This window comes from Notamacropus eugenii, chromosome 1 (genome assembly GCF_028372415.1).
Source record: "Notamacropus eugenii isolate mMacEug1 chromosome 1, mMacEug1.pri_v2, whole genome shotgun sequence".
Lineage (NCBI taxonomy): Eukaryota > Metazoa > Chordata > Mammalia > Diprotodontia > Macropodidae > Notamacropus > Notamacropus eugenii.
In genome coordinates, this window is record NC_092872.1 from 391356155 (window position 1) to 391377956 (window position 21802).

Consider the following 21802-nt stretch of genomic DNA (forward strand, 5'->3'; position numbering starts at 1 on the left):
CATGAGATAAAGCCTGACTATCCATCCTCACTCTCATGCTAAATAATTAATAATATGTGACAATTTACTTTTTCAAAAATCATTTATTTATCAATTCTACCTACCAAGTAGATTGCCATGAACCTGGAAGAAAATAACCAGGTTTGGAATAAATATCATAAAATCTATATAGTAAAGATGAAGTAATAGATTTTTAGATTACATAATGATCCTTGAGATCATCATATGTTACTGAAGTCTAAGAAATAATGTGATTTTTATGAGATCACATAGCCAGTTAATTAAAGAAGTGGGAGTAGAACTATTAAAATATTCTAGTATTCTTTCAATTTCTGAAGTCATCCTATTTTGTTCCTTCTACATTCAATTCTTAGGAAAGGTTTTTACTCTAGAAGTAGCTGATAGCACTGTGTCTGGAGTCAGGAAGACCCAAATTCATATTGAACTTCAGACACAATAGGTTTGTGAATCTCAACAAGTTCTTGAACATTCCTTTGCCTTGGTTTCCTCAATTATATAATAGGAATATAAAACAGGGACATTGTGAGTATCATGCAGGATAATGTTTATTAACAAATAAACCCTCTCACAATATGTGACAAATAAGTGGCACTATATAAAAGCTTATTCCCTTCCTTTTTTCTTCCTTTCATTCCACATACAGTTTTATCAAGTTTTGTGTGGAACAGTTTTGAAGTAAGAATTATTTTAGAGTGCAGTAAATATAATACTTGATAATCATCACGAAATATGTGACCTGCATGTGGGTATTTGGGAGAGTAATCAAGTTCAGATATATTACTATAAAATATATTTAGTTTTTAATGACAATTAAAAGGAGCACACTTATCTGGAAATTTTACTTATGTAGAGTCAATCATTTCCTGGTAATGTCAAATAGTTGAAAGAAAAAAGGCACTAGAATTGAGGGATTAGAAAATGTTTCCTGTAGAGTTTGGGACTATAGTTGGAATTTGAGGGAATTCAGGAAATGCCGAAGGTGGAGATAGGGAGAGAGAACATTACATACAGAGAATGGCCAGAGAAGTGCCAGAAGCTTGTTTATAGAATATCAAGGCATTCAATATCACTAGATCAAAGAGTGGCATGCAGTAAGATATAAGAAAATGAGAAAGGTGTGTGCTTGGGGGGAGGAAGAAGGGAGTATAAATTATGAGTGATCCTGGAGGTGTTTTGGAGTTATTGGTTTTTAGTGTGGGGAAAGGTTACCTGGTCAGATCTGTGTTTTATGAAAATTATTCTGTTCATTGAAATGGAGGATAAATTGGAGAGAGGAGAATTTTGAGGCACTCAGACCCACCAGCAGGCTATTGAAGTAATCCAAATATTAGATAATAAGTACTCAAACTTGAGTGGTGGCAGTATCAGAATAAAAAAAGGGGCATATTCAAGACATATTGCAAAGGTAAAATTGTAAGATCTTGGCAACAGTTTGGATATAGAGAATGAGAGACAGTGAGGAGTTGAAGATGACATCTAAGCGTCAAATCTGAGGCACTAGGATAGTGTTGTCCTTTACGGTATTGGGAAAGTAGAGATGTAGAGGGCTTAAGGAAAAAGTTAAGAAGTTCAGTTTTGAAAATCATGAGTTCAAAATGTCTACTAGACATTCAGTTTGAGATTTATGAACAGTAGTTGGATTTTGAACTTGGAGATCAGCCAAAAGGTTAGGGAAATATCATTTGAATTCAGGACAATTAGCTTAGAGATAGCCTTTAAATCCATGGATTCTAATGAAATCACCAAGTGAAGTAGTATGGAGGGAAAAGAAAAAGGTCCAGGAAAGGATCCTGTTGTATATTTACAATTAGAAAGTATGACCTGAATGAGGATTCAGCAATGAAGATTGAGATAGGTAAAAGGAAAACTAGGAGAGAGTGGTGTTCTGAAAATCTAATGATAAGAGAGTATCAAGGGTAAAAAAAAGATGAACAACAGTGGCAAAGGTACCCAAAGGTCAAGGAAAATGAGGGTTGAAAAAAGGTATTGGATTTGGTAATTAATGGATCATCAGTAACCTTGGAGAGAATAACTTTAGGGGACTGATTAGGTTGGAAGCTAGACTGTGAGAGTGAGATAAAAGTGGAAGTACCTATTGTAGATAGCCTTTTCAAAGAATTTTTTCCCAGAGGATTAGAAAGATATGAGATGGGAATGGAAAGAATGGAATCTCTCAAATAATGGGGATGGAACCCCTAAAATGAGGGAGTTTTGAGGATGGGGGTGACATGGACATGTTTGTAAGCAATGGGGAAGGAGAAAATAGATAGGGAGAGGTTTGAAAATAAATGATAGAATGAAGGTGGCAGAGGGGCCAGTGTCTTAGAGGAGACAAAATGGAATGAGATCACTTAAGCAGGTGGGAAGTATTGGCCTTGGTAAAGAGGAAGGTCACCTCATCATGGAAGATAGTTGAAGGAGAAATAGTGGTAGAAAGTCATCTGAGTGATTCTAGACAAAGAAGAAAGTAGAAAAGAGAGCTCCTGGTAAATTGTCTCAATCTTTCTTCTGAAATATGACACAACATTCTTAGCTATGAGGATAATGCTAGGGAGAGGTATGAAAAGTTGGAGAAGGGAGAATAAAAGTTGGAAAGGGCTACTGTAAAAAATGGGATTGTGAGTTAATAGAACTATGGAAGGATTATTTAGCATCAGTAAGGTTCCACTTAAGGTAACATAACATAAAAATGTAGTATATTGATCAGAATGGTTTTATGATTTTCTCCTAGATTCAATAATATAGTAGGGAAGGTGGCAGATGATGGGAATCATTGAAGGCTGAGCCTTGGCAGGTTGAAATAGGTCAAATGATAAGGGCCCAGGGACTCAAGAGAAAAGTATATCATACACTTGAACTGATTCATCAAGGGGTTGAGAGGGAAAGAAGAGCAGAAAGTGATTAATGCAGGGAAGACATTCTCGAAGGAATTTGAGGTATCTAGGGATTTAAAGTTTTCGTATGGATAACGAATAGTGTCTTGTAATGGAAGGCAGAGGGAAAACAAAACCATGGCCAGATAAAGGAATATCTGGATTTTTTAACATGGTGGTGGTATATTTGTAGGTGGTGACAATATCTTCCTATGTATCAAAAGTTGTATCAAGTCATATCAAATTGTAAAGGCTTTGATTACCAGCTCCAGGGCTAGAGTATGTGTTACCTTTAGGCCAAACTACTTAAATATGGAAAGGGTCATTACTAACAAGCTCATATGGAATAAATGTTTCAGTCATGACAAAAAAACATAGAGAGAATCTATGTTAAAGGAGATGGGAGGTACCTGAGATGTCATCACAGTGTATGGATCAGAAAACTGAATTGAGGGGTCAAAAAATCATGGATCCTTAAAGTTGAATAAAATAACTTTCCAAAATATTTAAACAAGAGTTATCATCCAGAGGGAGAAAAATATCAGATCACAAACTCCCTGACTCCCAAACTGAAAAATATGGCATACTGGATAGAATGCTGAACTTGGAGTCAGGAGTTCAAATATTGCCTCAGAAAATTACCCTCTGTGAGAGTATGAACAATTCTTTTAATATCTCCCAGCCTTGTATTTTTTCAGATGTAAACTAAAGATTATAATAGTTCCTACCTCTCAGACTTGTTATGAGGACCAAACTAAGATAAAATATGTAAAGTACTCTGCAAACCTCAAAATCCTATATAACTACAAGTTATTATTATTATTATCATTACTGTGGTAGTAGTAGTAGTGGTAGTGGTAGTGGTAGTGGTAGTGGTAGTGGTAGTGGTAGTGGTAGTAGTAGTAGTAGTAGAAGTAGTAGTAGTAGTAGTAGTAGTAGTAGTAGTAGTAGTAGTAGTAGTAGTAGTAGTGGTAGCAGCAGCAGTAGCAGTATTGTCATTATTGTGTATTTTGAAAAGTTATATTGCTCTTCTCCAAGTAACAATAGAAATTTAAAAAAAATGAAATCTTTAAGAATTATGGCTATCAAAAACTACTTCAGTAATCACGGTAATAATTGGATGATTTGCCTTTCCATCATTTAACTTTGATAAATATTGATGTATCCCTCCTCATTTATACCAGAGTTCATTAGCTAAATGACCATTAAGTGCAGTGGAAAAGTTAAGAATTGATTTGTTTATCCAAAATGTATTCTTTTCCTCTTCCATAAAACTTCCTTGAGTGCAGGGACCTACTCACTTGTTTGTTTGTTTTCTCAGCACTTCCCACAATTCCTGGACCATAATAAATCAGATAAACACAAATAAGTGCTTTTTCATTTATTCTCTGTCAAACTAATGAAGAGTATTCATCATAATACAGTAGAGAAAAACTGCCGGGTGAGGAAGCAAAAGCCATTTTTCATTTTCAAGTCAAGGTTAATTTGTATTTAAACTTCTTCTAAAATTTTCTGAGTTCATGAAAAAGAGAATGGCAAAAAAAATTTAACTTAAAATGACTTATAATTTTAAAGATCACATTTGCTGCTGCAATCCTATTGTAGACAAATGGATATTTGAAAGACTCAGAGTTCCATTTAGATGGAAATCATCTGCCACTTGCAAAGTATTATCTTGCCCTAAAAATCAGCACTTTGTGCTCAATAAACATTATATTTTTGATTCTATATGCTGAGTGCATCTGCTGAGAGGACAGATTTCAAAATAGTATTTCTTTCTGGCCAGTTATCTAGTGCAGATGATGACATGCAAAACATCACAACTGAACAAAGATGGTCAGTTTCCATCTCTAACATGGGACAACTTTAAGATATGGCTTCTACTTTGTACAGGAAGAATTTGAGCTCCTTAGCAGCAAGGATTGCTTCACTTTTTTCTTTTAATTCTCAAATACTTAATACAATGTCTTGCATGTAGTAGGTGTATAACCAATGTTTCATGAATAAAGGAACAAATAACTAAACCTTTCTCAAGTACCCAACACTCAGCTTGCAAGGCAATATAATAGACCTGCACAACTTGGAAGTAGAAGGGGGCCAAAATTAAAATGGGCTAAACTTCTTTGGGCAGCAGATAGAGTAGACTAGAGACAGACTGACAATGGTTGGTTGCTTCAGGTCACATGACAAATGAGAGAGTATGCAGTGACAACCCTATATTTTTTGCTGGTGCCAGAAATCCTTTGGCAGGCTGCAAACAATTTGCAGGTCTTATGTTGTGTAGACCTGCAATAAATTATTAGAGCTGAACCTAAAAAATCATGTAGTCCTAATCCCCCATTTTACCAAGGAAATGGATACCCAGATCTTCCCTAAGGTCATACAAATAGTGGCAAGGATAGCAAAAGTGTCTCATTTCTCAGGATTCTCGTGTTTGTACATGGTCTGTTGTCTCTCTTTTGTGGTAAAATAATATCATGGCCCTATTAATGATTTCAAAATCATTTAATCAGAATTATAATTCAAAATATAATAATCACCTAGCAAAGTAATTTTTAAACTTTTAACCATATATATAAAGCAAAATATGTGCAGTCTGAAACATATCTTAGTGAAAACATATTTTAATAAATATGAAAATAAATACAGTGAAGTTAATAAATACTTCATAAATGTAATAAAAAAATAAAGTGTACATCTCCCAAACTAATTTTCATGATTTCTTCAGCACTTTCAGTGCTGTTAGAAGTTCAGTGCTGTTCATTCAGTTTGAGTATAAGGATTCTACCATCCCTGAAATCTTGTGAACTAAATAAAAATGCAGGGGATTTAGGAAAAAGAAATGTGGAGAAAAGTTATAAAATAAAAACCATATGGTTGTTTATATTTGCAAGTGAAATATATTCATCAATATTTGCTTGATTCTCCATCAACTTGAAATGAAGTGATCTGTGAATTGTACAAAAGCATGATGCATCATCTTTGGGTCTAAAAAAAGTGGTTGACTTAAAACAGCTATTGTGTTGAACACAGTATCAAGAGCCACAATAAAATTAAAAGCACAGTACGTAAGATGCTGCATAGAATGCCCAAACTTAAAACCTTTCAGAGGATGTTTATTCTAACTCCCTGGTTTTCAGATGAAGAAACTGGGACTCAGATAGGGGAAGAAACTTGACTAGAGTGACACAGCTGGTAAGTAGCAGAACCATTAGTACAAACTGAAAATTTCTCCTAATCCATTAGTAGAAACTGAACATTTCTCCTCCTAATCATTTACTCTATTAATACAGCTTTAATCTGTCACATTTCAGGTCATTATCAGTGTCCCAATACAAACTCTTAGGCTGTGGGTGAGAGCCACAGAAGTTATAATAAGATTGGAAAATAAGATCTAGAAGAAGAGATGAAAAGCCCCAGGAGCATTTAGCACAGAAAAGACAAGACTGAATAGCCTAGCTCCTACAAACATCTTGATTGTGGAAAAATGTGAAAGATATTAAATGAGAGTATGCATTAGTTGTGAATTTAGTGAAGCAATGTCCCCTCTCTGGGCCCAAGTTCCTTCATCAGAAAACAGGAAGCTAAAATGATTTCTAAAGTCTCTTACCTCTCTAATGTCCCATCATCTGATAAAGATATATTGGCAAATTGGTGTTCTCTGTCATCTACTAAGGACATTAGAAGAAAAAGTTAAAATATTTGCAGGAGAAATTTGGGTTGATACTGGCATAGAATTTTATCAGAAATAGGACTGTTAAACCTTAGAGCACAGGGTCACAGGATTTAGCGTTGGAAGGGACTTTTAGATCATCTGAATCAATATATTTATTTAGAGAGGAAGACCCTGCTGCACAGAGAAAGGTATTGATTAAAGTTATACAAGTTCAAGAATTACTCTAGATTCCAACCCCCAATAAGAGATCTTTTTGAATCTCCTTTTGTAAAAACTGGTACTCCGCTTTTGTGGGCAACTTAAGTAATATCCTGAACTATGTTTGAGGTATGCATCAATCTGCATGATCACAATTTTCAAACACTGAACTTCTACTTACAATTCCAATGAATACAAATGTGCAAATGAGTATTGGTCATACTTACAGAGACCAATATAACTTTGTGAGACTCCAAGAAAAAAAGTGGTATAGAATTTTATTTTCTAGTCATTTTGCAACCATGATCCACAATCACAGCATTTCGTGACTTAAGCTGTATTCATTAAGCTGCACTAAAATGTGCATATTGGTACCCTGTATAATGATGAAAGGACAACAAGGATGATGATCATGATAGCTCCTTTTACATATAGTGGATTAAGTATTGCAAACCACAGTATTTACATTATTTCATTTCATCTTCACAACAACCTTTGCAGGTCAATGCTATCATTATCACCATTTTATACAAGAACAAAACTTGACTTGGGAGGTGGTGAAGCCAAGATGGTGAAGTTCAAGGATTGACCAGTTTTAGCTCTCCCCCCATATCTTATAAAATATCTGTAAAAAATGAATCTAAACAGATACTAGAGCAGCAAAAGCCACAAAATGACAGAGTGAAACAGATTTCTAGCCCAAGACAGCTTAGAAGACCAACAGGAAAGGTCTATCACATTGGGTTAGGAGCAGAGCACAGCCCAGTGTGGGTCACATGGCACAGATAGGATTGGAGCAGGCTTCAGAGCACAGAATCATGGGTAGCAGCTGTGATTCCCAGATTTCTCAACCCACAAATACCAAAGACAGCTTCAAAGGTCAGTAAGAAAGCTCTTTAACCTCAGCGAGAGGGGATCATGGTCCTGTCTCAGCCCCAGCCCCATGTCAGCAGCAGTGTCCACTTTTGGAGCGTTTGGCCTAAAGACCCTGGGGGAATAGAGCAGCTGATCTGGGTCTTAGTTCTGAGTGGTGGTCCTGGGGTGAGAAGGATCATTGGCATGGTGGAGCTGGTGGTGGCTGTGGACAGGGAATCCTACTGACACTTCCAGAGCAGAAAAGAGTACCTGTGGTTGCTCACAGACCAGAGTGCAGGCCAGGAGAGGAGTAAACCCCTCTCCCTTGATTGTGTCACCTTGGAGGAATTGACAGCTTACAGGTCCCTAGAATATACCCTCCTCTTGATGAAGGACTCAAAAGTCAAGTAAATGGCTGGGAAAATGCCCAGAAGAGGGAAACAATAAGACTATAGAAGGTTACTTTCTTCTTGAGAAGGTATTTTCTTCCATACCATCAGATGAAGATATCAAAGTCAAGACATCTACGTTGAAAACTTCCAAAAAACATACACAATGGTCTCAGGCTATGGAAGAGCTCAAAAAAGTATTTTGAAAATCAAGTAAGAGAGGTGGAGGAAAAATTAGGAAGAGAAATGAGAATGATGCAAGGAAATCATGAAAAGTGAGTCAACAGCTCACTAAAAGAGGCCCCAAAATGCTGAAGAAAATGAGACATTTAAAAATAGATTAATCTAAATGGCAAAAGAGATTCAAAAAGCCAATGAAGAGAAGAATGCTTTAAAAAGCAGAATAAGCCAAATGGAAAAGGAAGTTCAAAAGCTCACTAAAGAAAATAGTTTGTTTTTTAAAATTAGAATGGAGCAGATGGAAGCTAATGACTCTATGAAAAATCAAGAAATTATAAAACAAAACCAAAAGAATGAAATAATAAAAGACAATGTGAAATATCTCATTGGAAAAGCAACTGACCTGGAAAATATATCCAGGAGAGATAATTTTAAAATTATTGGTCTACCTAAAAACCATGATCAAAAAAAGATCCTAGACATCATCTTCCAAGATATTATCAAGGGAAACTGCCCTGATATTCTAGAACCAGATGGTAACATAGAAATGGAAAGAATTCATCATTCACCTCCTGCAAGAGATCTTTCCAAGAGAAAAACTCCTAGGAATACTATAGCCAAATTCCAGAATTCCCAGGTTAAAGAGAAAATATTATAAGCAGTTAGAAAGAAAAAATTCAAGTACTGTAGAGATACAGTCAGGATAACATAGGATTTAGCAGCTTCTTTACTAAGGGATCAAAGGACTTGGAATATGATATTCCAGAGCTCAAAGGAGATAGGCTTAAAACCAGAAAACCAAGAATCACTTCCCAAGCAAAACTGAGCATAATACTGCAGGGGAAAATGGAATTTCAATGAAATAGAGCATTTCTTGTTGAAAAGACCAGAGCTGTATAGAAAATTTGACTTTCAAGTTCAAGAATCAAGAGAAATATGAAAAGCTAAACAGGAAAGAAAAGCTTTAAGAAACTCATTAAAATTGAACTCTTTACATTTCTACATGGAAAGATGTTACTTGTAACTCATGAGACCTTTTTCAGTGTTAGGGTAGTTAGAGAGAATATGTGTGTGTGTATGTATACATTATATATGTGTAAGTATGTATATGTACATAGGTATACATGTGTATGTATAGATAGATAGATAGATAGACAGACAGACAGACAGACAGACAGACAGACAGACAGACAGACAGACAGACAGACAGATAGATAGATAGATAGATAGATAGATAGATAGATAGATAGATAGATGGCACAGGGTGAGCTGAATATGAAGGGAGAACAACTAAAAAAATAAAATAAAACTTACTTTTGAATGGAATGTACTAGGAGTAAGAAAAAGGGAAAGGCAGAATGTAGCAAATCATCTCACATAAAAGAGAGAAGAAAGAGAACTCACAATCGACGGGAAGAGGGGGGAGGTGGAAAGAAATAAGTGAGCCTTACTCTCATGGGATTTGGCTTAAGGAGGGAATAATATTCACTCAATTGGATATGGAAATCTATTTTACCCTGCAGGACATCAAGGGGAAGGGGAGAGGAGAGGGAAGATAATAAAAGGAACAGCAAATGGAGGAAAGGGATTATCACAAGCAAGCAAGGGAGAGAATGGAATAAATGGAGGACAGAATAGGACAGAAGGAAATGTGGTTAGTTTTTTACAGCATAACTATTATGAAAGTGCTTTGCATTGTTACACATGTATTGCCTATATTGAATTGCTTGTTTTCTCAATGAGGGCGGGTAAGGTGGGAGGGAGGGAGGGAGAGAATATGGAACTCGAAGCTTTAAGAATGAATGTTAAAAATTGTTTTAGCATGCAGTTGGAAATTAAGATACACAGGCAATCGAGTATAGAAATCTATTTTGCCCTACAGGAAAATAGAGAGGAAGGAGGATGGAAAAAGTTTGGGTAACAGAAGGGAGGAGAGACTGGAGGAAGGGATGGATGGGACATATGCTGTCCTGGTGTGGGGGGTGGGGAGAGATGGGGAGAAAATTTTGAATTCAAATTCTTGTGGAAGTGAATGTTGAAGACTGAAAAAATAAATAAATTATGTATTTAAAGAAAAAATACTAGACACATTGGTTAAATTGCTAATGACACATGGCTAATCAGTGTCTGAGAAGAAATCTAAACCTAAGTCTTTCTGGCTCTAAGTCCAACATTCTATCCACTATGCCATATTGGTTTTAATCTACAATTGAGATTAATGTTCTAATACAGATTTGAAAGTTGTTGAAGTACCTCAGAATATAGATAGAGGGACATATATCTTAAAATCTGTATCATGAGTTTCCCCATATCTCTCCGATCCTCAACTTTTCATCCTCAAAATGGGGGCAATAATAACACCTACCTGCCATGTTGTGGGGATCAAGTGAAATAATGTATTTAAAATGCACTTTGAAAACTTTAAAGCTTTATGCATATTAACTATTTCATGATTGTTACCATGATTAGTTTATTTTAGTTGGAGGCAAAGAAAGAAGGAGAGTAGAAAGCTAAAGGGAAGCTTGGAATTCTCTTTACTGTTTCTCACAGTGAAAATCTGTGGCTAATTTAAGTAGTCAAATAAAACCTCACTATGGTGTGATGCATTTGAACATCCTACATATGCCTCTGTACATTCTACATTCACATTATTGTGAGATATTCACAGTTAACGACTCCTCTGTGTTGGAGAGACTTTAGTCATGTCTGAGCCAAATCCACTTATTTTACTGGTGAGTAAAAGGAGGAACTGAGAGATTTAGTTATTTGTGAAAGGGGTGTTAGTGACAGTCCTAGACTAGAATCTAGGTCATCTAAATTCCAGGCCAACCTTCTTCAAAGTTAACCCTATTAAACTAATCACGCATTTTCATACACCCCACACTTTCTGAGGAAAAATAATCTTCCTTCTTGATTTGCATTATTAGTTGGTATTTAGGTTGTCTAGGTCCTTCTGACTAAAGTTATTGTTAAGCCAAAAAATAAATATCAAGGGGATAGGTATTTCTAAAGCTTTATAGAAAAAAAAAAACTAACATACTTTTGGATTAAATTCAAAAAGATTTATTACCTGTCTGCTATGTGCAGAGTAACATTCTAGGTATGGAGAAGTATATGCACTTATTCAGTAGAGCTATAATCTTGGTATTGTGGGTCCTTCTAATAATGAAGAGCACAAGCTATCTAATGCCTTTATCTACTGAGACAGTTTGCCCCATGTCCTTCCATAAAATTATCAGAGCATGTTCAATGACTATTTTGGAGGCCTTGTTGATATCCTCTTGACATTGTGCAGGTATCAGTGAAGCACATAGACTGTCTAGCAGTTATCTCTTGCATTCTCACTAAGGCTATCTGTTTTCCCACACACAATATGAATATTAAAATTTTATCGATATATTTCATTTTTAATATCACCTGAATTCCCCATTGTATATTCCACTTCATTCTCATTGCATTCAGTCCCTCCCAGATAGGTGTCCCTTATAATCGAGAACAAAAACAACAAAGAGATTGGGAAGAACAGTTCAGAAAACTTAACCAGTACTGTCAGATATATGCAGTGTTCTATAGTTGTGGTTATCCACTTCTATGAAAGAAATGCTACCTTCCCATACCTCTTCTTTGGAGGTCAACCTCATCATTAGAATTTTGAGGTATCACATTTCAGTTTTCTTTCTATTGTTGTTATTTCCTTTTACATTGTTGTAGGTATAGTGTATATTGTTTTCTTCATTCTACTTACTTCATTTTGCATCACTTGATACAATTATCCCTATGCTATTCTGGATTTATCATATTCATTATTTCTCACAGCAGAACAATATTCTATTACATTCATGTACTAAACTTTATTTAGCCATTCTCCAGTCAAAAGGGTCCATCTTATATTTCCCCCTGTTCATACATTTCTATGACAAAGTCCTTTACACCGCTTCTTCTTTGTAATTGTTTGTGATGTGTTGCAGCCTTCTTAGTCATACTATGTGATTTCAATTGCATTTGTACAATAATCAAATTCTTTAGAGATTGTAGTGTTCCATGATTTGCAGACTTGCCATCTAATTACAAATGCTATACAGAAAACAAAAAGGAACAAGTAATTATTTTATTGTGTGTGCATGTGAGTGTTTGTATATGAGTCTGTGCTTTATTCTAAGCTCCACAATGTTAAAGACTCTGACTTTCCCTTCCTTCTGGACCCACTGTGCCCTAAAGTAACATCCATGATAGGTATTGAATTGTTGCTGAGAAAATGAATAAAGACATTTTCCATGCCCTCACGGAGCTTACATTCTAATAGATGATGAATGAAATAATTACTGAATTTAATAGAAGTCTCATATCAAGTGCTTATTATATGTCAAGAACTAAACAAATTGAAACAATATCTTCCTCAAAGTTCTTACAGTCTATTAGAAATGAAGCAACGCTCTGAGAGGAGTGGCGACTAGAAAACAAAGTCTCAGTCACAAGGATGGGTCAAAAGCCGATCCATAGGACAGTTGATTGACAATATCTTTCAGAGCTAATATTAACATTAAATTTATTACTGAGTCTAAAACAGGAGATGAAAAGCTATGGGAGAAGGAAGAGTATAAGACACCAAGATATAATATACACATGAATAATTCTAATGCAAAAGGTGCATGCAAAGATGTGTGTGTTTAACCTTTTATGAACTTCATTTCATATTTTAATATTGTATAGCTTCTTTTCTTCTTCTCCTATTTTTCTTCTTCCTCTTCTTCCTCTTCTCTTCCTCCTCCTTTTCCTTGTTCTTCTTCTTCTCCTTCTTCCCTTTTCTTCTTCTCCCCCTTCCTTTGGATACTAGTAACAATTGTAAGATGTGCTGTATGAATAGTAATGTTATCCTCATCTGAAGGATGAGGAAAGTGAGGAAGAATTTTGTTGAAGTCCCATAGTTACTTACCTAGTGAACACTAGAACCCTAGTCTTAAGTCATGTTATTTGAATAAAAAATGCTCCCACTTTTTCTCAGTCACTCTCCTTGACTTCATGTCGGGGAGTAAGGTGTGTTTGTCCTTCATTGTCAAAGAAGACCATGCCATCAGAAAAATAATGACATGACTTGCACTTGACTTCGTTTTGAGTGAGAGAGGTCTGTGCAGGTCACTAGCCTCACCTCCTCCAGAACCATCTGAATCCAGTGACAAGATATTCATCAGGATGACTAGAGATGACCCAGGATGAGGCAATTGGGGTTAAGTGACTTGCCCAAGGTCACACACCTAATGAGTGTCAAGTGTCTGAGAAGAGATTTAAACTCAGGTCCTCTTGACTCCTGCACTGGTGCTCTATCCACTGCACACCTCACTGCCCAAGTAACAATACATATAGCCTTATTTCTCTTAAGTTTCCTCAGAGATTGATGCTGTATAAAATATTTGAATGAATATTTTCTCTTAATTATTGAATTAGGGGAAAAAGCATTTTCTGTATTTGATGTATAAGCATTTAATGTCTAGGCACAATTTTTCAACATTTCAATTTAGGGTGTGTGTGTGTGTGTGTGTGTGTGTGTGTGTGTGTGTGTGTGTGTGTGTGTGTGTGTGTGTGTGCATGTTTTAACTGATACAACAAGGAAATATCTCTTGTTGCCTGTCTTTTTTTGTAAAAGATGCTCCTGAAACTCCCTACATCATTGATAATTTAGGACAATGGTTCTGAAATGTTGCATGGACTCCTGCTTATTCTTCCCAGCACCGTATTTTTGACAGGCAGTCATTTGTAAGGAGAGCATAATGTCAAATAATGGATTTTCAAAAGTCATTTTCCTTTGGAGATATTTCCTAAAATGTCACATTGACAAGATCAAAGGATGAAAATAGAAGCTATATAGATTTCTAGTGTTGTATAAAACATGACATTTATCCTTGGGGATGGTGACATTTTCCAGGCAGTAATCAAGGAAATGTTTAGGAATATATCTATATCTACAGCTATATCTGTCTGTCTATCTATCTATCTATCTATCTATCTATCTATCTATCTATCTATCTATCTATCTATCTATCTATCTATCTACCTGTTTGTCTGTCTGTCTGTCTGTCTCTCTGTACCTGATTTATAACTATATCTGCCTATATAAACATATATATAAAATATTGTTAATTCTCTCTCACTGTAAATAAGTAGAAATATGAGCTATGACATGTATGGCAAAGGACAAGACTTGAGGAATGTGTTTTTCTGCATTTTTATTCAAGTCTATGTCATTTTTATCAACTTAAAGCATCACGGCTCTTTGTTGCTTTTACAGGAGTACTGAGTAATGTGGCAATCAAGCAAACAATTAGAAAATTCATTAGAATCAATTAATAGAAGTTAGTGATAGAAGGAATCTTAGAGATTACCTAACCAAAATCACTTACACAAATATGGGAACTGAGGCACAGAGAGGTTAAATAGATTTTCCATTCTGACATAATTTGCTAGTGACAAAGCCAGGATTAGAACCCCTTCTTCTTATTCTCAGGCCAAAGTCTACCTTAATCTGATTTATACTTCCTAAAAAAGTTCTCACTTTTGGTTGACAATATTCATTGAAGTCCCTTCTCTTTCAAGTAGGAAAAGATGAATGAGATTAAGTTTAAAATTTTCAAATGAATCTAAATTTCCTGAGTTCACATTTCACACCAGGTATCGAAAGTGAAGTAGACATTCTTTCGGCCTAACAGTTTCCTTACAAAGTATTGCTTAATTAAACAATCAGCTTTTGGGCACTGAAGCAAATACAGAGAATCAGAGAATGAAACAACTTATCTGCACTTTGTTTTTTAGTAGCATCATGTGTTTCTATTACTACTGCTTTGGTAGCATATAAACTTCTTGAGGGCAGGGACCATCTTCTTTTCGTCTTTGTGCCTCCAGAATCTGTGATAAGTGTCTTAAAAACACTTGTTTAATTAAACTTATTTCCTTCCAGACAGAAAGATGACTAAGTTTAATCTTGCTTTTGACCTTGTGACCTTGGGCAAATCAGTTAATCTTTCTAGGGCTTAGTTCCCTCATCTATAAAAAAAGGGAGCTGTATTAAACAATTAACCAGTTGCCTCTCAGCTCTAAATCCAGCAATATGATAGAATACGTAGATGAAAAACTCGAAAGCATTTGGCCTAGAGTTGAATCATGCTATATAAGAGAATTTAACAACATTCGTTATATCAACTATCTTGATGTCTTGGTATTAGATATTTTATTTTGTCCCATAAAAAGGTTTTCTTTCAAGGTGAATGAGATTTTCCATAGTGTGCTAATATTATCAGCATCTGTTATTGGTAAACCTCAGAAAAAATATACCTAAGGAATACCACATCTTATCATTTCCTTTTTATTGGTTTTCAGGGGAATATGTTGTCATGACCACTCATTTCCACTTGAAGAGAAAGATTGGCTACTTTGTTATTCAAACGTACTTACCCTGTATAATGACAGTTATCCTTTCCCAAGTTTCTTTTTGGCTCAACCGAGAATCAGTCCCAGCAAGAACTGTATTTGGTAAGTGCAAGATAAGTATCTAAATCTCATTCACATGTACCTAGAGAAAGAGTGAAAAAAAAATGTTGTTTTGATATCAAAAGTATATGCAACTCTTTAATAAAAAAGACTATGTAAAAAAGGAATTTGATAATAAAGATAAGCAAATATTTGTGCACATCACCCAAGCAGTATTTACTTTGAAAAATAATCTCCTTAAGTTTCTTTTAAATAATAAGGTCCTCCAATAGAGGTAAATTGTAATTCTAACTATAAAATGATTTTAATATGTAATACATATTTAGAGAAAGCTACACAAAATGACATATCTATAGCTGAACAAAGAAACATAATGATTAATAGGGATGCTTATACATAAAAACTTTCCACATTATCATATTATGGTTAAAACACCCTCAGGAATTAATATTCATAAGTACTAGTGAATTTTTACTTGCAGGCAATTTTCAAAACATTTTCAACAGAAACTTTTCCACTTTGGACAAAAAATATCTGGGCTTATGGAATGAAGTAGTGCAGAAAATAGTGTAATGGGAAGAAGTGGTGGAACAGAGGGCAGTCAAACTGTGGGTACAGTCAGACTAGACAACAGCCTGTATTCCTATATTCCAGTTTGTTCAACACTTATCTCTATAGTGGTTTTGAGAAAATAATTACTAGAGAGGAACAACGGTGATGAGACTCTAGGCATGTTGACATTTGGGGTGTGTGTGTGTGTGTGTGTGTGTGTGTGTGTGTGTGTGTGTGTGTGTGCGTGTTTTAAGAGCAAAACTGTAAAGGTACGTTTGAGGAAAAATTCACCTGTAAAGATGTTTTCCCCCCTCTTTGGAGAGAATTCCCTTCAGCTTTTCAGTAATTTACAAATAGCAAGCCTTGGTCACAATGCTTTCCAATAGCTTTTTCCTCTGACTGATGCATGCCCTTTTGATGATTATAACTACATAGCAAACCAGCTGTAGTTAAGATTTTCTGAACATCAAAAATGCAGTTTTTTCATTTTGCTTTGCTTTCAACAAAATCCCAAATACAATTTTTTTTTCTGAGACCTTTATATCTTTAACATTTACTTAGCAAATATGTTTCTGATCTTTTTACTTTGAAGTCAGTATATTATTTTAAACTGTTCCCTGCCTGGAGGGTTCTCGACTATGCAAAAAAGTTATGTATAATTTTCCTAAAATTTTGCATCTAATATCATTTGTTTAAATTTGATCTCATAAATTAGCAAATTATTAAGTATTCCAAATATGACTATTGACTGTCTAAATACATTGAAAATCAAAATAAAAGCAGCCTTGTTAGTATATCTGCTATCAACTAGTAGATATATTTTCAATCAATAAAAATTGATTAACTATTATCATATGCCTGTACTTTATGTCAGATATGAAACAATCCATGACATCAAAGAATTTACATTATGTTAAGGACAAAATGAGCATATGTTTGGCTGTGTATAAATGTCTGTATAAATATATATGTATGTATATACATACTATATATATATATATATATATATATATATATATATATATATGTACCTATATTGAATACAGACATAAAAGTATATGTGTGTGTATGTATGTGTGTGTGTGCATGCGTGTATATGTGTGTGTGTGTGTGTGTGTGTGTGATATAATGTATGAACAGGGTATAGAGGGAGAGGGAGAACTGGCACCTAGGAGATTTAAGAACTTGGTCCATGAACATTATTTTTTTAAATTGTTTATGATCCATTAAGACTGAGCATTGTGGACATAAAAATATAACAACAACAGAAATTGATTATATTGCATGAGTAGAGTTAACATGATAGCTGGTAGGTAACTGATTGAATGTAAATGCAAAGAAAAAAATAGTCAGTGAAATGACTCTGTTCCACGGATTTTGGGAATGTCTCAATGCCCAAGTTATTATTTGTTATATCTATTGTCATATGGATCATCACTCTAAAACTAAGAAATGTTCAAGGTCTTCTGGTCCAACCTCTTCCTCTTATAAATGAGGAAGTAGATGTCTAGAAAAGTCTAATGATTTACCCATGGCCACTGCCTCTCATAAGTTAACATCTAACAGCCGATACTAATAACTAATGGTTTCTTTCTTAAATCACTGCTCCTTAATAGGGATTTTAGTAGTTACCATTAGGTGGCTTTAAGTTAATGAAATATGAAGAAATTTCTATGCTTTTCTCATTAATGAGATACTTTATGGAAAATGCTGCATGAGCTTAAAGTTCCATATAAATGGAAATTATTATTATTAAATCAAAGTTTCATGCACACATTTGAATACAGAACAAGGATTAGGGAAGGGGGAATCAATTCCATATATATTTTCCAAAATAGGCCATGGGGGAAGGGGAAAAAAGAGGAGGATCAGGAAAGAGGAGAACCAGTTCTCATGATGTAGACTAAACTAGGAATGCATGGGCTGTAATTAAAAGTAGGAGAATCAGAATAACTAGTTTGTATTTTTATTAGATACTTAGCCCTGATTCAACTCAGCAAATATCTATTGAGCTTCTCCTTACCATCTAGGATTTTCGAGATTAGAAAAGTATCATGTGACATGGTCTGTACCCTCAAATAATCTGCAACATTGCAGTTTTGTGGCCAATATAATGTGGGTTACAAACAAGAAAAGAAAATTTTATAATAGGTTAACAATTCTTAGAAAATCTATTCTGTTTTGCAATGTTGTAATCATGATCAATTGTGAAAGACTTAGTTATTCTGATTAAGACAAAGATTCAAGGCAGTTCCAAAGGACCAATCATAAAAAAATATTACCTATTCCTCTCGAGACATAATTGATACACCCTGAGTGTAATTTTTATTTTTTATCAAATGTATTAATTGATGATCTAAATCCACAGGTTAAAGACCATTTTTCCTTTAATGTAGGAAATTATCAAATTCTTATCTACATTTTTGAAAATATTATTTTCCCCAAACATTGTAGTCCCTCTACATATTTAATTTATTTTAAAAAAATTACATATTTTTAATTTTTTACCTTTGCTTTTTTAAGATTTTGAGTTCTAAATTCCCCCTTTCACTTCTCTCACCCTAAGGTAGCATTCAATTTGATATAGGCTAAACATATATGATCATATAAAACACATTTCCACATTAATCATGTTGTGAAAGAAGAATTATAACTAAAGGGAAAAACCATGAGAAAGAAAAAAAAGACAGCAAAAGAAAGAGAAAAGAGTATGACTCAGTCTGTATTCGAACTCCATTTTCTTTCTCTGGATATGGATAGCATTTTACATCATAAGTCTATTGAAACTGTCATAGAGCATTACATTGGTGAGTGTAGATTTAAGCATACTTCCTTTAGAACTTTTTCTTATTTTTCCTGTTTTATGTGTGTTTTCTTTCACAATATGTCCAATATGGAAACATGACTTTGTATGTATAATTGCTATCATATCACTTGCCTTCTTAAGAAGTGGGAGAGTGGCAGGAGAAAATTTGAACTAAAATTTTTGAAAATAAATGTTAAAATCATTTTTGAGTGCAATTGGGAAATTTTAATAAAATAAATAATTAAAAATCATAAATCTGTACCAACTTTTTTTATGTCTGCATCACTAGAGCTTTCCATGGTGACTTTGAGACCAGAGAATGCAAGTGATTTATCCAAAGTCAAACAGAAAGTAAGGCACAGAAAGTAAATACCTGAGATGAGACCTAACCCTAGGTCTTCTTATTCTATATCTAGAAGAAGGATTATCTAATATTCACTCAGCCTAAAATTTATCTTCCCTAAATAAGAATAAATGGGAAAACACATTCTCATTCCATGAACCTTCCTCTTCTGATAGATGGGTATTCTAATTTTTTTTTTCATTTTTGTTTTCTTATTTCCCTCCAGGAGTGACAACTGTCCTTACTATGACCACCCTTAGTATCAGTGCCAGAAATTCTCTTCCAAAAGTGGCCTATGCCACAGCCATGGATTGGTTTATTGCAGTGTGTTATGCTTTTGTATTTTCAGCACTGATTGAATTTGCCACTGTCAACTATTTTACCAAGAGGGGTTATGCTTGGGATGGTAAAAGTGTTGTTCCTGAAAAGGTAAAAATTTTTAACAGTTACTATAAAGCATGTGATTTCTTTGTGAGTTTCCAAAAGTTAATCAGAAGAAGCTTCCTCCAACCAATTATGGTTACACTAATTTTTCACCTTGTTAAGGAGGCCATGTCAACAAGTCAGGTGAATAAGTGTTTATGTGCCTCCTGTGTGCTAGGCATTATGGTAGGCATTCATCAAGTAGATTCATTCATTTAATCAATACTTTCTAATATATTTACTATGCACATACACTGTGAACATACAATGTTATACATAAGGACTAAGGGAATTTAGTAAGATAATAAGGTAAAATATTAAAGTAATTTAGAGTCACAACTTTCAGAATTTTATAGTCTATATGTCCCTTGGAAAGTTTCTTAACATATGTGAGCCTAAGAGTCTTCTTTATAAAACAAGAGATTTGTAATAGTGGCCTTAAAATCCTTTCCAACTCTAATTCTAGTGTCTTATTAAATCCATAGGTAAGGTAAATATATAAAATGGTATATGGCATAAAGAAAATATGTCATATGAAGATCAGTTGAAGGAACTTCATCTTATCTTCAACCTGGAGAGGGAGAGAGGAGAATGGCATGATGGGTGTCTTCAAATATTGAAAAGTAATCATGTGGAAGAGAAATTAGTCTTTTTCTATTATTTTGGTCTCAGAAGACAGAATCAGAAACAATGGACATATCTTGTGAAGAGTCCAATTCAGGGTTAATATCAGTAAAAAACATAATAATTAAAGCTATCAAAACCTAAAATGAATTAACTCTGGAAGTGGTAGATTCTCTTGCTTCAGAGGCACCTTCAAATAAAGGTTGAGTGACCACTGGTACTGTATATTATGGGGGGTTCTAACATGATAGCATATATGTCTTGTATGGGAAGTCCACTAAAATACTTTGCAAGTCTAAACTTCTGGGATTCTATGAATTATATGATTCAGTAAAATAAATATTATGCAAGGTGGAATTGGAAAAGTACATAATTAGTGGCATGAGTTCAGAGGACAGAGAGAGATCACCTTTGACTTGGGGAAGGGATAATTGAAAATCAGAGATGGCATCTAGAAGGAAGGGACATTGACCTTGATCTTAAAGGATATTGAATTTCAAGAGACAGAAATAGGGGTTGTAATGATTCCTAGCCTTATAGGCTTGGGGTGGGAGGGGGCGGGGGAAGAAATACTGACAGGCAGAGATAGGAACAAGGTCAACTGAGAAAACATTTGTTCCGATTTCAATGCTGAATGTCAAAGTTTTGTGTAAATGGCCTCCCATTATTAATGAATTAACTAATTCATCACTTATTTGCATACTGAACTCAGGCTAAATTTTTATAACTAAAAGTTCTAGTCTTTAGGTTGCTTGTATCTTCCATAATTTTGATCATCATCATCATCATCATCATCATCATCATCATCATCATCATCAAAAATTGAGTAGGTAATTTATGCAGATAAGTCACTTGTTATCAAAATAATCTGTCTTCATAGTATTGTTCTAAATTTACAACTAATATTCCTCCTTTCTCTTCTGAAGTAAACTGACTTATCCAGGATTTAGTTTTAAAACAAACCAACAAAAATCCACCTCTGTCAAAGAGCGAATGTGTGTGAACATAGATTCAATGATGTTAGGATTTTGGATTAAGATGTTAGGATATTTTAGAATTTAGAAGGAACCGTAGGGTCTCCAAATGAAGGATTCCTCCCATAATATGCTTGACAGATGGTTCATCCAGCCCTGTTTGAACACATCCATAAGCTTCTTGGGCCTAACGCCAGTTTGTCTGAGCAATCTACTTCTAGCTAATATAATCTATCATGTAACTGTTACACTATATGTACACGAGTTCATATTGCTTCTTCTTATTACATTTTAAAATGCTTTAAATGAAAACATAGTTTTAGAAAGAATTAAATTATAATTTAGTGTTGCCTCTAAAGTATTAAAGTTTCCCTCAAATATAGTCTCCATTGCTTCCTTTTTGAACAGT

General features: G+C 34.6%; 1 protein-coding gene across 1 annotated transcript in view; it reads left to right on the top strand.

Annotated features, from left to right (window-relative positions):
* GABRA1 (gamma-aminobutyric acid type A receptor subunit alpha1) overlaps positions 1-21802 on the top strand; it is a 67318-nt gene that overhangs the window by 43600 nt on the left and 1916 nt on the right. Inside the window, exons 7-8 of the mRNA XM_072630899.1 lie at positions 15561-15713; positions 19599-19801. Coding sequence (XP_072487000.1) covers positions 15561-15713; positions 19599-19801 — 356 coding nt within the window. The remainder of the gene's footprint in view (positions 1-15560; positions 15714-19598; positions 19802-21802) is intronic.